Source organism: Frieseomelitta varia, unplaced genomic scaffold (genome assembly GCF_011392965.1).
Source record: "Frieseomelitta varia isolate USP_RPSP 00005682 unplaced genomic scaffold, Fvar_1.2 scaffold_894, whole genome shotgun sequence".
Taxonomy (NCBI): Eukaryota; Metazoa; Arthropoda; class Insecta; order Hymenoptera; family Apidae; genus Frieseomelitta; species Frieseomelitta varia.
In genome coordinates, this window is record NW_025110694.1 from 307,596 (window position 1) to 322,892 (window position 15,297).

The window sequence follows — 15,297 nt, forward strand, 5'->3', positions numbered from 1 at the left end:
TCAATTGCAGAATGCACTTATGTAATATTGAATCAATGACGATGATCGAAGGTCACTGATGTATTTCTGCTTTTTTTCAGTGACAAGTAGCCGAGTGTGAAAGGTTTTTAATAATTCATCAATTCTTCCTCGCAGAGAGCGTCGTGAATTTTTGGGATGAAATTACAACGGTTATAATTGTAATGTGAACATTCACGGAAAAAAAGGAGTCAACAATTAATTGCTGACTAAAAACCTGATCACCGCAGTGAATGCGAATTCATTTTCATATAATGCAATTGCATTTCTTCACTTGATTTCACCATGATAAATTCATCTCTTCTTGTTTTCTTTGTATCATAATGCATAATTTAATTTGAAATCAATCGTGCTTGAATTTTCTATTCTCGTAAAATATAAAATATTATTTCTCGATTAAGTCCATTGTCTGACATTATAAAATAATAATGTTAATAAAAATGTTAATATTAAGGCTCGTGAAAATAAATACTTTAAAAATTCCATTATCTAGTATAAGGTGTTCAGTAATGAGCAATTATAATATATCATTGTATACAAAATTATGATAAAGCGCTCCGAAACGTATGCATTTCAGCATGCATTTCTACTTTTAAAACGCGTGTATGTAGTTGAATATTTACAACATTTTATAAGCTTGCTATTCGTAAACAACATGATTTACAAGTCAAACGAGGTTCATTCGATCGACAAAGTTTTCAACGCCTCGTTTAATTGGCCATCTTGGGAAAATTGATTCGCCTTAAAATAAAACTTGCGCGATCATACAGACTTCAAAAAACAACGAAATAAAATTTCGACATGCGCGCTGCTATGCTTTGTTTACATAAACCACGAAATTCGAATGCTGTAAAATTTGTTTGTTGATTTGTCAGCAAATCATCGACGAACGATTTATTTGTTTATCATTCCTCCAAGAAATAATATGAAATAAATCCCCTCCTGTTAGAAGAAGATTAATCACTTCATTCTTAATGCTGGATTAACCTTAACGAGGAAAATCGCAAGCGATCGATTATTGTTTCGATTCTACTGTTCGCATTTAAATTACAGAAGACGACGTCGAAACAAGAAGAGTGCCAAGGTATTGTCGACTATGTAATTTCTCAAGTTTGCTATCTCTCATTATAAAATAACTTTTTTTTCGTATTTGAATGTCAATAGACTATTTTCAAAAGATCGAAACTCTACAATCGAATTCCTCCGTGCACGACGGTTATTAGTTTCCTTATACGCATATTCTCTACCGAGATCATTTGCAATTCAAGCGGGCCCGTCCTCTCATGTTTTACATGCAAAAGCATGTCAGCATTTAACCGATTTCTAAACGTGTGGCCATAGTAAAACCAGTAGCCTTATCTGTCACAAGGGGAAAAAAAATAGATAATAGGACTTTTTATGTCCTGAATCGTATCATTTTTAATTCTATCCGTTATTTTCGTTCTAAATGCTCCATGACTTTCTAATTAACACGTACATTACGTTGTTATAACATTAACTGAAAAATGCAACTTTAAAAGATGCAACTTTAAAACAGATACATGAAAAAACGATATAGAAGATAAAGTCAGAAATGTAAACGTCGAAAATATTGGAGAGAAAGTTAGAAAATAAAGGGCTAAAGCAGGGATGAAAGCGAATTAGTTTATCGCTTTGAGGATCAAAGATAAAAATTGGCAAAAACATCAAACCTCATCGGTAAACAGTTATTTTAGAAGTGTTGATTCGACAGTGTTTGCGCTTCAATCTATTTCCGTAACATACGTTTTATTGATGTAAGAAATGGTAAGTATTAAGCGTCCCTTTGCGTGATTACAATTGAATGCGTGAATAACACGCGACCCCATTCATATAAAGATCATGTCATACTTTATGTTTCTTCGATGTTTATAATATTTGCGTGCAAAAGTTGCTGGATATTCATTTTCATTTTTATATCTTCGCTCGTGAATATAAAGTTGCTTGAAATTGAAAAAATGAAACATCTATTACATTATATAATTAAAAATCTACAAGTAAAAATCACGTATGCTTTAGCAACCTCCAATTTGGAAGTCGTTCGGTATGCCGTATATTGAAATTTAAAAATTCGGCTCGTTACATTCCATTTCGTTGTCCCTGTTTCGCCTCGATCGTGCCCGGTGTTAATGAAAAATAGCAGATTGGTCGTGTCGGAGGAACCGGTTTTGTGTCGTTGCGTCACCGAACCGGCGAGTGTTCATGTCGTTCGATGCAACAACGATTTTCATTCCAGACAATCGCAACGGTTAATTATTGCGCGTACCAATGCACTTGCGCCCGCGGCGATTTCAAGGTCTCTCCTCCTCCTCCTCCTCCTCCTCCTCCTCTCCATCAACGTTTCATCATAGACATTTTTCACGGCCAAATGGAGGACCTTGTTAAACGTCAGCAATTTAACGGATCACGTAAGTCGTTCGAGAGTTACCAATCGGTTCCCAATTAAATCAGCTGCTTTATGATGATTATTCGAAACTCTGAGAAACGAATTAGTGGCCGAGCGCAAGGAGGATTTGAAAAAAAAAAAACGGGACTTTCAATTTATGCGCGTGAAAATACGTCTAAGGAATAGATGATATGTTGATCTTGTCATGGTTAAGTCATATCCTCCTCATTCTTACATGTTAGTAAGAATTTTAATGAATGACATTCTACTTGATTAATTTTCAAATTAGTTTCGCTCGAGAATATATTGATCTAATAGAAACGTGACTTAGTTGCAATTTTTGAATTTTATTTTGTCTCCTGACTAGTAAAGATAAAGATGATTGTCTTATTTATGAGCACCGAAACAAGTATAGAATAAAATAAAAGGATTATTCAAGAGAATTGATTAGGAATAGGTAGAATAGAATTAAAGAGCAAGGTAAATATGATTGTGATAGATACGATAGTTTATGCAAGATTTACCAATATGGTATAGAACAGTTTAGCTGCTGGTAGTCATAGTAACAGTATCCGGAGCTACTCTGCCATTGGAATGCAATAAGAATACCAACGTGTGCCAATGAACCATGAAAGGTCCTTTCATTTCGTTGGCCTATTGTGATTGCATAATCGCGATAATTGCATCCGTCAGGATCTTGTTTCAACAAAGAATGACATAGAATCGTTATTTTTCAACTCTTCTTGTGGAATTTTTTTTTTGCTTTCGCAGACATTTAAAAGATGTGACAAATATTTTACGTGTAATAGAATAATCTAGGAAATAATTATTTCTTTAATGTCAAAATTTCTTGCATTTCTGACATAAAATATATATACTTGTGTCTTTTAATTGCAAGATTTATATTGCAATTAAAATGCATTAAATTGAAAGATTCACAACTCTGAATATATATCGTGGATTCTTAATCTGTTAAATAAAAAACTTAACTGAATATTATCCCAGAAGAAAAAAGAAACATTGTATTAAAAATACAATTAGAATGATAGAATACAATTAAATGTTTTGTTTAATTGCAGAATCGCGAGTGAGTGTAACGTAATGAAAATCGATTGAGCATTCTAGTTTTGTCCCCAGCAATTTGATCACCTTGGGAATTTGTCTGAATTTTGCGAGATCACCGTAATCATGCTACATACTTCGCCATTTTAAACAAAGAGTAAGAACTACCGTGTGTTTTCTTGTTTCGTGTAACCGAGCCAGCCCTTCTACGCTAATTAACCCCCTTCCATCAACTTTGCCATACGTGCATATGTATGCGTTACATTTTTTGCAGCGAGGCGTGGCGAGGAATTTATATACATTATATATATGTACATTTCTTACAGTAGGACTCGGTGTCTTTCCTTCGGTACATCTTAAACTGTATTATAAACTCGTTTCACTTGAAATAGCAAATTTTCCGTCAAATAAACTCGAACATAAATTACTTCTTTTCAAGTGTTTTATATTGAAATACTTTTTTTTTTTTTCACCCATCGAACGACAGGAAAATCGGAAAACCAACAAAAATGGCTTCATCATATTATTCACGTGCGGCTTTTAATTGTTACTATAGCTTAGCTGGAATATGACAATAGTTTGGCAAGGAGAAAGAATCGATATCTTGGTTAATAAATAGCCGATAACGGATCGAATGTACAATAGATTGTGAATTTTTTTTTTTTTCAATTTGTTCCCATTGCTCCCGCTACTATGTACTGATTATCGTGATATTTTCGCGCGACGTACAACTCTGTTTCTACGTTATTAACCCTCTTCTTTTGCCACGTCCTCGTTTGAAGCCGACCAAGTACCGTCGAGTGTCGTCTTCTAATGGTGGTATACTCGACCACCGGCAATCTTAACACGCGGACGAGTTGTAGAGAGGAAAAAAAAAAAAAAAACATGTTGCTGTGCAACGCTACTGTTATCCACCATGTTTATCATGCATCAGGCTTCTTATCAGCCTTTTGTTAATTTTGGTTAATCCGGTTGCTGATAATAAGTGGGTGAGGTTTCTGGCTTCAAGTTCTATCATTTTGAAGAGGATAGCCAAAAACGAACAGAGACGTTGCAATTGGTTGTTACAGTTTTTTATTCGAATTTTTAGAGAGAGAGAGAGAGAGAGAGAGAGATTTTTGGACATTGAAATTTTTAAGTCTTCGAATTCATGAATTATTAAATCTTTCAATTAACGAAATGCAAAGATGATTTTGGACATTGACATTTTTAACTCTTCAAGTTCGAATTTATGAATTATTAAATCTTTCAATTAACGAAATGCAAAGATGATTTTTTAGTAACATATTAAATTTTACAAAGGAAAGATTTATCATGTTTCTCACTTGTGATTTTCAATTTTATAAGATATCTCGAAATATGTACTGCATAGATAATGCCATTGCACAGTAAATCTTGGACAATAGTCGTCAGATATTTAACTGACTGCACATACAATAAAAAAGATCAGAGTGAATTTGTCTTCATCTGCGTCACACGATGCTATTTAAAATTCAATTTAAGAGTTTTAAACGACGGAAGATTTTACTGAAATATTTCAAAGAATTCGAATTCTAAATGTAACAATAAAACGATACGTAATGCGTAATTTTAACTGCCTCCTCTTCTTATTAACAGAGGTACTATACATGCACCGCGCAGAGTGCGGTAAGGGTCATAAGTCAACTATACAATTAATCACGTGGTCGTATGTTTCCAAGAAATGTCCTTCGAGTTATGGAACAAATGTCAGCCATCGTTTCAAATTAAAATAAGGAATCTTACTGAGATACTTTTGTTTACTAAATTCTAGTCACTGTCAGTAATCATTCAACTGTTTATACTTGTCATCCTTCATAAATTGTCGTCATTTTACTAGCATCAATGAAAAATTCGAATTTTGATATTTTTTAAAAATAAAAATAATAATCAGCGTTTCCAATTATCTCCAAGAATAAATTCTAAAACTGAGTTGTTTTTAAATCAATTGGTAGTTTTTTAATTTCTTATTGATAGATATGTCTATGTATAATAAATCTTAAACTTTTGTAACAAAACTTTGTCCAATTACATTCTCATCACTGGACGAGAGTTTAGAAGAACGAAACCGAAATTTCGGACATCGACATTTTCTACTGAAGTTATTTCCTATATACAGGTTGCTTATTTTCTCTATTTAAACGTAACCGGTCTATCTGACGTCAAAGCTAAGAGCGACAAAATATGGAAGGAGCAGCTTCTCTCTCATCTTTCTCATGCTTTTTTTTCGCAAATGCTAAACATATAAATCGATTGGCCGCGTTTCAACCAGGGAATAAATATTGTTCGGTAGTTTATATTGTACGTCGTTTAAGCCTTTCGACTACGAAACGCATCCTCATCGGAAATAGAATCACGTATATGTACAGAGGCGTGAGTGCATCGTGCGCGTTACGTAAGCGATGCACGTGTACAACGAATGTCGATACGGGGGAAACGATCGAAATCTTAGCAGTATGCGCCTATATCTGTTTTGGCAAGTACAATAATTTCTTGGATCACTCCAAAATACGAGCTTGTTAGCGTGAATTCGAGACTCGTTGGACAACAATTTCCGTTTTCAATTTTTTATCAGACTTTCAAGCTCTCTAGCACTCTTTAAACATTATGTTTGTGTATCAACTTCATCGCTGAAATTAGTAAACAATTATTAAAATTTGACAAACTGACTTATCTGAGCAGATTATAAGAAGAAAGAATAGAAAGAAACTGTTGATTGATTTTCATATTCTACATAGCATTCCAGTTCTGTCCATTATTTATGCATGTCATTCGCCATGAATAAATTTACGGAAACAAGTTTCTTGAGAATTGAATATTAATCATGTACGTGTGTAATGAAATTGAGAGATTAATAAAAAGTGGAATCGACCAATTTAGTTTCCGAGGGTCCTTGACAAACGCGATTTGAAATTCGTCTTCTAAAATTTTATTATGAAATTTCGCTTGCTTCTAGAACGAGCGATTTATCCTTTCACGAGAGTACTGTCAGATTTTTTTTTTTTTTCTTACATTCACGTGTTCGGGGAGTGCTCTTTAAAACATATTCGCTGGACGTCACAACCAATTTCGCCATATTTTCACCCGGTTCCCGGGAATTAATAGCGGCGGTTCTTGCACACGGCTTTTATTAAATAATTTTTTACGAGATACAGAGGCTCGTCGAGTGGTGCAATTTATCGTCGTGCTCTGTATATTACTAGCCAACGCGTAACGTATAGCGATTAAAATATGTCACGCGAGATTACATGCTCCTGCGTGCTTCCCTGTTCTCGTACGCGTTACATTAGAAGATATCTTCATCTTGTCATATTTATCTTAGCTCCCTTCTCATTTTAATAAAGGTTGTCAGGAAATATCAAGAAAAAGAACGCCGAGAAGCAGATTTAAAAAATGATCCGTGTATAAATGCACAAATTACGATAACGTCCAATGATGTCGATAATTCGTAGATAGTGACACCTTCTTATCAGTATGTTCGTGATATAACTTTTTTTTTTTTTATATCGGTTGACGTTCAATATCGGCTGGAATATATTATCAGCATTTATAAGTTTATAAACAAACTCGATCGTACAATAACGATCTCGTGACGATCGCAAAAACGTGTAGAAGTAAATACTCTCTGAGAAATTTCAATGTCGTGCACTATGATAATTATAACAGCTCTGTGCGTTAAATGCAATGCACATTATAAAGTCTCGATAACTTTGCACAACGAGTGATCAACATGGCGTTCCAATTTCGTCACGGAATTGAGTTTTAGAACTCGTATCGATACGTATCGATCTGTGTCGGGCAATTGGACAGCGTCCATCGATCTTTCAATTTACTTAGCACACGTCGGTTCTCAACCTGTATCCCCAGGGCGAAAAAAAAAAAAAAAGAACTCGGGAATCAATAACTGATACCAAAATGAAATTATATCTTTAAATCTGCTTCAAATCTCGACATTTTTTCTAGACATACAAAATGTGACGAACGATTTTTTCTTGTTTATACGATATTAACGCTTATTGCGATATTCAATTAGAGAGAATAGGAATATCCTGTATATCGAATTCTTATTTACAATTATTCTCGTAGCATTTGGGCACACTTTAAAACCTAATTTGAGTGGCCTTGCACAACTGAACTAATATTACTGGCGAAAATTGTACAAGTCGCGACGTGTTATCCATACAATAAATTCTTTTACGTAACATCAAGAAATATCAGTAAATTTTGCAACTTAAAAACCAGTTGATCATTTGACATGAAAGTGTCAAATTATACAGAAAAAAGTCTTGCAATTTGCCAATGTTAATCGATATCAAAATGAACGTTTTGATAGTTTTAAACGTTCTATCAGAACATGATGCTGATACAAGTTTCGTTGGTTTTTAAATTTCGAAACGACGTACACACGAATATAATGGAAACTACCTCTAAGATGGCGGGCTCTCGCGCGAGTCAAATTAATCCCCTATTAATTCAATCTAGATTCCATGGAACGCAATACCGACGCTTAAACATAAATCCGCGAAGCTTAACAAGAAATTCATGGTCAACCAGGAGTGTCCCACTTTCCGGCAATGTTCAGTGCACATGTCGACGTCTTATCTGGCAAATGCGTGGGCGTGCAAGCATAGTACCGAACATTCCTCATAAGTGCAACAACGCGTAACACGCCACTTCGCTGGACAAAGATGCAAAATCATTGCGCATAATGCCGTGTGAGCATCCTAAAAGAAAATGCTGATAAAACGAGACGAACGATGCAAATAATATAAGCATACTCAGCTGCTTGCTTGGAGAGAACATTGGTGAGAACATTGCGATGGTAATTTTAAATCAACAGTATTGCGATAACCATTATCAACACTATAATGATGTATTAATTATTCCAGATAAGATAATCGTGCAGGAAATAATTTTTCAAGAATTGACGTGAAGAAGCAATTACTAGATAGACTGTCTTGTTTTTATTCTTTTTCTTTTACAATTTTATGAGGAACACAGAAAACTTTATATAATACGTATATAATAAGTATACACACACGCTACGTACGATTTTTATATGTTGTAGAAAACATAATAGAATTTCGAAATATGTTGGTAAGTATGCTGTAATATATATACTATTATGCATTATACAATTATATAATTGTACATTATAGTAATATGATATAAATAAAACATACTTTTTAATATAGAGTAGAATAGAAAAATTTGAATTACTTTGTAGTCGCCATCTTTCGGTATTTTTAGATATTACGAGAGACTGTGTCCCTGACTGTGTCAATACATTTGGACAACACAACGCTAGTACATTTAGGAACATGAGCAAACACTTTCTATTAATTGCCTTAGAATGTTTCACCTGGAAAATTGTATGGACACATTGATCCCTTATCTCGGAAGTACAGGCGTACGAACTTGATACGAGGAATTCTCAGTATAAATTATGGCATATATAACATATTATTATTTGAATAAATGTAGGTGAATGTTTGCTTCGGTGCGTATTAAGTACTTTTACCGGTCAGTATATACTTTATTATAGTGTTTATCAATGTTGACATAACAAGCAAAGTTGCTCTCTAATTCGTTAGAATAAAAGACAGCGTTCAACATTTCTAAAAATGATTTCCCAAAGTTTCCTTCTTAAAGAAGATTTACTTTCAGCGTGCACTACCAGAAAGAAATTAAGATGACTCAAGATGATTCATCTCTGATGGCCAGCAAGCGTGAAGCAGCCGCGATTCTCGCCAAATTTCTCTAAATAGAACAATTTTCAACACGATCGTAAATTTACAGAGTGTCAATGTTTTAATCTTCTCTATTATCGATTACATTGGTAACCAAATGTTTCCATTTTACTTTACTTAAACTGTTCGTGCTGAACTTACTTATGTGGTGTAGTTAGCGTGATACGATGTTTCCACAGGATCGAATACACGATATTCCTGAGCGAAGTGGATCCTGGAACCACTTAATGGAAACGATGCAAATACACAATCACCAGATCACGGTCCGGTAGCTTCGCGAGGTCCGCGAACGGCTCCGATGCCATTCGTGCAACGGGAGCTAATGGTTGCGAGATGATACCCGTAACGATCGTTAAGGACAAACTTAATAATAGTAGCCGGATATTTACTATAGATCGTGAGTCGTCTAATTGGCCGGTCGGAGACGAATTCATGACTGGCGGCCACTTTGCGAATATATCGCGAGCACCGAGCCAAAATCGTCGCACGAAACACAGATTCGCTACCTATGAAAGGTACTCTATACATTGTAGAGAGCCGTAACATACACAAATACACATATAAGTATCTTTGTATGTACAACTTTGTACAATAGTGTCTTGCTAATTGGCCGTGAATCAAAATCTTATCCGGTCAATTAACGAAAAGCGTATCTACTTCTGAGGAATTCCCAGTATTTTCTTTCCACATTAAGAATGAATTAAATATGGATACTTGATACTTTTGTTCATTTTACATAGTGATTCATGAACAGTATTTTCTGTGAACGTATTATACACTGTAATAATTTTCACATATTTTCTGTGAACATATTATACACTGTAATAATTTTCACATATCTGTATGAATTTCACAGACAGTTTCAAGAAGTGGTGAGGATAGAGATAGTCAGCAAAGCAAAATCCTGACCAGTTAACGTGGCACTATTGTATACGACTGCGTGGGTGCAACCTGTGCATGCACGAAAGAATTACCGCTCGCGTGGAACTGTTCTTGTCGTGCTTCTTAATCGACAATTAAGATTATGCAATCTTCGAGACAATAAATTTATTGTTTTAAATTTATCTAATTGAAGTACCTGACGTGAGTAACACCGTACTGATGAAATTACACGATTAATATTTTATTTGCTTATTTAAATATAGAAGCATAAATGAATGATCTAATTGATCTAAATGATTTAAACCTCAATTTTTAATTTTCAAATTCTATGTGGTAAAGTTTATTTCGAAATACATATAAAATTCTTTTCTTATTTTTGTTAGAAATCATGAATTTCATTTCCTCATTTTAGATAACAGCAAAAAGTTCAATGTATTGACAGTATTCCAAATTAATATATGGAAATAGATACTAAATTAGTCACTAGAACCTGTAGACTATCAATTTAACTATGCCAAAGAATAAATAAATATGTATTGTTTATAACATTTGACACAGTTTATATTTTATAATTCTTACAGGTCTTCGGTGATATTTCGAATAGTGACGTAATTGGCGTGTTATGACACTAGAGGTCGTCGAACTCGGTGCATCACTTTCCACCTGCACGTTGCTCAACCAAACATTAGAAAATCGGGCTTATGCGAATTATTTCTCGATAATCCGTATTACTGCCGTATTTAAAAAATTAACCAGGCGAAACCTTAACAAAGAAGTTTACTATCTCATTTTTATTGATATTAGAATTTCACAAATAACGCACAGAGATGGAAATATTTTCTCTGTTGATAAACAAATTTGAGCAATTTACTTCCTGAAACCAAATGAAACGATTTCGACACAGATAGGCGTAAAAGTATTGAAAGCATCGAAATGAAGATAAAAAAAATATAAACTATATTGTTTTAAATTTCTGCGACTTGTAGATATCGTTTTAGACTCTGTAAGTGACAAAACGCAGCGAAACAAAACAAGTTTTCGAGCAGGTAATTTTGATGACTCTAGGAAATATAATCGAGCCTCGCGAACGTTAAAAAATATCATGTTAAGTAACTCTAATTGCAGACGTAATTTATTGCTCAAGCAAACTCACGGAAGTTATTATTGCGTCCAGAACGATTTTTTTTTTCTTTACGATGTCGAAATGTCTTAACGACATAACCTTTGAAACCTTGCACCTATTACAATTCGCAAATTATTTGGTACTAAACAATTTTCACATACTGTAACAAGAGAATAATTGCATAGAGCAATTCACTATTACACTACAATTATGTTTATTTACATAACAACGTAAATTTCATTTTAGCATCGATATAATTAGGCTGTGCATTTTTATGCAAATCAAGACTTTTGTGAGATAACATTTTTTTGTAATTATATGGAATATATTTTATTTAACAAATATATTGCGTGTACTAAGTTGACAGATACAAGGTCAACAGTCCTTCAATCCAGTAATCATGGATTTCATATCGTAAGGGAATGAATTTTTTGAAAATATTGCAGGACCTAACCTAAATTCCAATGAGTGTTTGTTACTTGACATTTACTTACCCTCCTGTGATTTGGCGCCAGGATAATTCCGCTTTCTCTCTAGATGCCGTTTGTCCTGAATTGACACAAATGTTCTCGCATCTAACGTTCACCGACCCAATCCTTGCACGGCATCTTCGCGTCGGTCGCGCAAACGTTAAAGCGTCGGATAAACACGCGATAATTCGTTCCTGCCGAATTGCGCGTTCGCGATCGACTTTTATTTGAAGAAACACACATTACAACCCGGACAAAACTCGAACAACGACGTTCACTGATCGACACCGGTGTCACGAATGCAACTCGCTTTTGTTTACTCTCTCCGAGCGCCGTCAGCAGGTGGCGCGCGAAAAAGTGGGGGGACCACAGATAATCGGCGTTCGAATCTTGGATATCGAAATATTCAGAATTTAAATTTTTTACAGTATTGAAACTCTAATTTTAAGATTTCCAATAATTTCAATGACTATGAAAATTCAAATTACGTCGGAAACGATTCGATATATAAGTCGATATGTTATATTCATTTTGCTCAAGTGTTGAAAGAAGAAAATGAAAGAAAATTTTTTTTTCTCATTGTTTTATTTATGAAGAGAAAATAGCATCTATTTGCAGGGTATAAGCATTTTTGACATGTACGGACCGTCGAGTTCGTATCCCATTTTTCTGTAATAGTTCCTAGTCCCGACACCTGGATAGAATCATATGTGTAATGATACTTATAATACTTATAATATTGTTAGAATTGTATTATATAAGATTTGTACCTGATATGACAGCAATTTTGTGAGATCTATGTTCTTCCTTTGCTATTCGTTCAGCTTCTTCCATTAGTAACATTCCGAATCCTTGATGTTGAAATTTTGTAGGATCACGAGCGTTTACTGGAACGACACTACCATATACATGAAGTTCTCTTACTATTGAACATCTGTCTTTAAGTTCTGGTCTGTAAAACATATTTGATTAATATGAGTTTCAATGTTTCAAATATATTCTTACAATAATTTCAATGATTTGATTTTACCTAAATGTATCGCTTGAACATTTTCTTAATCTCAACAAACCAACTAAAATATCTTGTGTAGGATCTTCGTAAGACAAAAATGTTTCCCACCCACCATTGGCAACGTAATCACGACGTATAAGTTCTACTTCATAAGGTTTTACTTTATGATGTATTTCCTGAATGCCAACTTCTCGAGTTCTAACATCACGACAATCCATTCCTAAATCTTTCATTCTTGCCAGTGCCAATTCGCGTAAATTTCCATGTTCTACGCCCGAACTGCGCATTTTAAAAATAAATTTAAATTAAATAGAGATAACATTATAAAGTGAGAATGTGATGTAATTATATAAATAAGATTACCTGACTAAAGGCATAGGTATATCTCTTTGTACACGATACACACGAGTCCAAGGCGGTATTAGAGCCAAAATTCGAGCTATAAGATCTATTAAAACGCTCGGTGGATAGCTTTTATATCTTCCAGTTTTCCATAATTCATATAAGCCTGTACCACGAATAACTAACGTTGGATAAATCTTCAGACCATCTGCTCTGAAAGCGGGATTTTCAAAGAATTCCTAAAAATATGTATAATTTCTTTGAAGAATTATAAAAATGAATAAAAAATATATTACGAATAGAGTTACAACTCACAATGAATTGATTAACATCCCTTTCAATATCGACATTTGGTAAATCTGGCATCATATGCGCTATTACTTTAAAACCGGCATCTTTCGATAGTTGAAAACTTTCGCACACTGCACGAACTGTGTGTCCTCTGTTAGTATCTCGTGCTATGTCTTCATATACAGATTGAACTCCAATCTCTAAACGAGTACACCTGTTACATTTGTTCGAAATACGAGTTTAAAGAAGATAAAAAAATATTTATCTTTATAAATTATTATAATATATGTACCCGTAACGTAACATATCGGAAAGATGTTTTTTAAGGCAATAATCAGGACGTGTTTCTATAGTGATACCAATACATTTTGTGCGACTCCGTTCAGAAAATTTGACTGCTTCATCAACATTACTGCTTACATGACCAGAGAGAGCATCATGTAAGTTTCGAATAAAGTAATCTCTGTAATCCTCTGGCAGAGACATGAAAGTACCTCCCATAACAATAAATTCAATTTTATCTACACTGTGCCCTAATTGTTTCAACTGTAACATTTTGTGATTATCATTTAATGTTTTTTATGTGACATAATTAATAAGTTTCTAACGTTACCTGTTCTACACGGTGTCTAGTTTGTAGAAATGGATTATACCTGGCTCTAATAGCTCTCATCGATGTAGGTTCATAACCAGTATAAGACTGCGTAGAGTATTCAAAGTCAGAGTCAGGTCCACCAGGACAATATACACAAATATTTCCTGTCATATTAATATGAGGACATCTATGAGGTTTACACATTACAGCCACAACAGCAATCTACAAAGATCAAATTAAACAGAGTCAAACTATGATTTACAGACAATTTGCAATTATAATTGCACCCTCATAATAAAACAAAATACTAACTCCACTGGCAGTTCTAATTGGTTTGGCTTTTAATTTTGGTACTAATATATTTCTTGCATCAACAGGAACAGCTGCTATAATATCAACCAATCTTGGTGAAGTTTCCAAACCATATTTAGAAGCAATTCGAGTTTTTAGTTTATTTAAATCAACATCTCTGTTTTCATCATGTGCTTTCAATAGTTCTTGTATAATTTCTCCAATAGTTATAACCATACGTTCTTCCTTACTTTGTTCAAATTCTAAAATTGAATACAGCGTACTTAATCAAATAGTGAAACTATCTTTTCTATAAATAATACTGTAAAATAAATTATTATATATAAAATTTTTTTCCCAATAATTTACCTTTTCTTTTTTTTACCATGATGATATTTTTAAATAAAACGTATTACAAATAATAAAATTGCCACTACCTTTTGCAAGGTATAAATATTTATTGTTGAACAAGATTCAATTTTAAGGTTATGTTTGGTAAAACATCCATGTTTCAGTCATTGACTAAGGATAAGTACCAATCTTGAAAAAAATTAGACTTTTTTGCGCCATCTGTTATTTATTACGGTAAAATAAAAATTTTAATTAAAGCAATAAACATAATAGTATTATTTTTATTATCACAAACAAGAACAAACATAGAACAGTGTTTTAGAATAGCATTTATAATAGAAAAACTTTAACATAAAAACTGGAATTAAATTACTTAAGACATGTTTATTTAAGTTAGATTAAAATATAAAACTACACATACTTGGTTATTTAATAAACAAAAACAATTAGGTAAAGGAATTATATTTGTCTCACGTTAATACAAAATACGTTGATAATGATTTTAATTTAAATACAACATCATAAAAATAGTAAAAATATTGCGATATTTAATCGATATAATTGCAATCTCTAATATTACGATATAAGTATACGTAGAAGTATTACGTAGTATATTTTATGCGGAAAGGAGGAAGCACAGGAAGGTGGAAAATTATTCAGAAATCCTCGGATAAAAATTCTAATTAAT

The 15,297-nt window shown here is 33.5% G+C and overlaps 2 protein-coding genes and 1 long non-coding RNA gene across 6 annotated transcripts in view; 1 reads left to right on the forward strand and 2 right to left on the reverse strand.

The window, feature by feature from the left end:
* The window catches only part of LOC122537209 (TBC1 domain family member 1), a 30,856-nt gene extending 18,829 nt beyond the window's left edge, over nucleotides 1-12,027 (reverse strand). The window contains exon 1 of one of the 3 annotated variants that reach the window (XM_043670230.1): nucleotides 11,752-12,027. The gene's annotated coding sequence lies outside the window, so the exon portion shown is untranslated. Of the gene's footprint in view, nucleotides 1-9,393; nucleotides 9,528-11,751 lie in introns of those variants that run through there. The other 2 variants (XM_043670229.1, XM_043670231.1) reach the window with 2 other exon arrangements.
* Nucleotides 8,566-9,912, forward strand: LOC122537210. Of its 2 annotated transcripts, XR_006308567.1 has the most exons (3): nucleotides 8,566-8,599; nucleotides 8,753-9,341; nucleotides 9,432-9,912. It is a non-coding gene; the product is annotated as an uncharacterized LOC122537210 (long non-coding RNA). The 2 variants fall into 2 exon arrangements; XR_006308566.1 differs by lacking the exon at nucleotides 8,566-8,599 and having other exon boundaries at nucleotides 8,666-9,341.
* A 271-nt stretch (nucleotides 12,028-12,298) lies between the features above and the next one.
* On the reverse strand, nucleotides 12,299-14,802 carry LOC122537223 (elongator complex protein 3). Its single transcript, XM_043670247.1, has 9 exons — nucleotides 14,628-14,802; nucleotides 14,280-14,521; nucleotides 13,986-14,189; nucleotides 13,665-13,918; nucleotides 13,397-13,586; nucleotides 13,103-13,320; nucleotides 12,758-13,018; nucleotides 12,498-12,679; nucleotides 12,299-12,421 (listed from the first exon to the last, which is right to left on the reverse strand). The coding sequence occupies exons 1-9, from the start codon at nucleotides 14,644-14,646 to the stop codon at nucleotides 12,336-12,338; spliced, it is 1,656 nt and encodes a 551-aa protein (XP_043526182.1). The 5' UTR covers nucleotides 14,647-14,802; the 3' UTR covers nucleotides 12,299-12,335.
* Nucleotides 14,803-15,297: the final 495 nt, after the last annotated feature.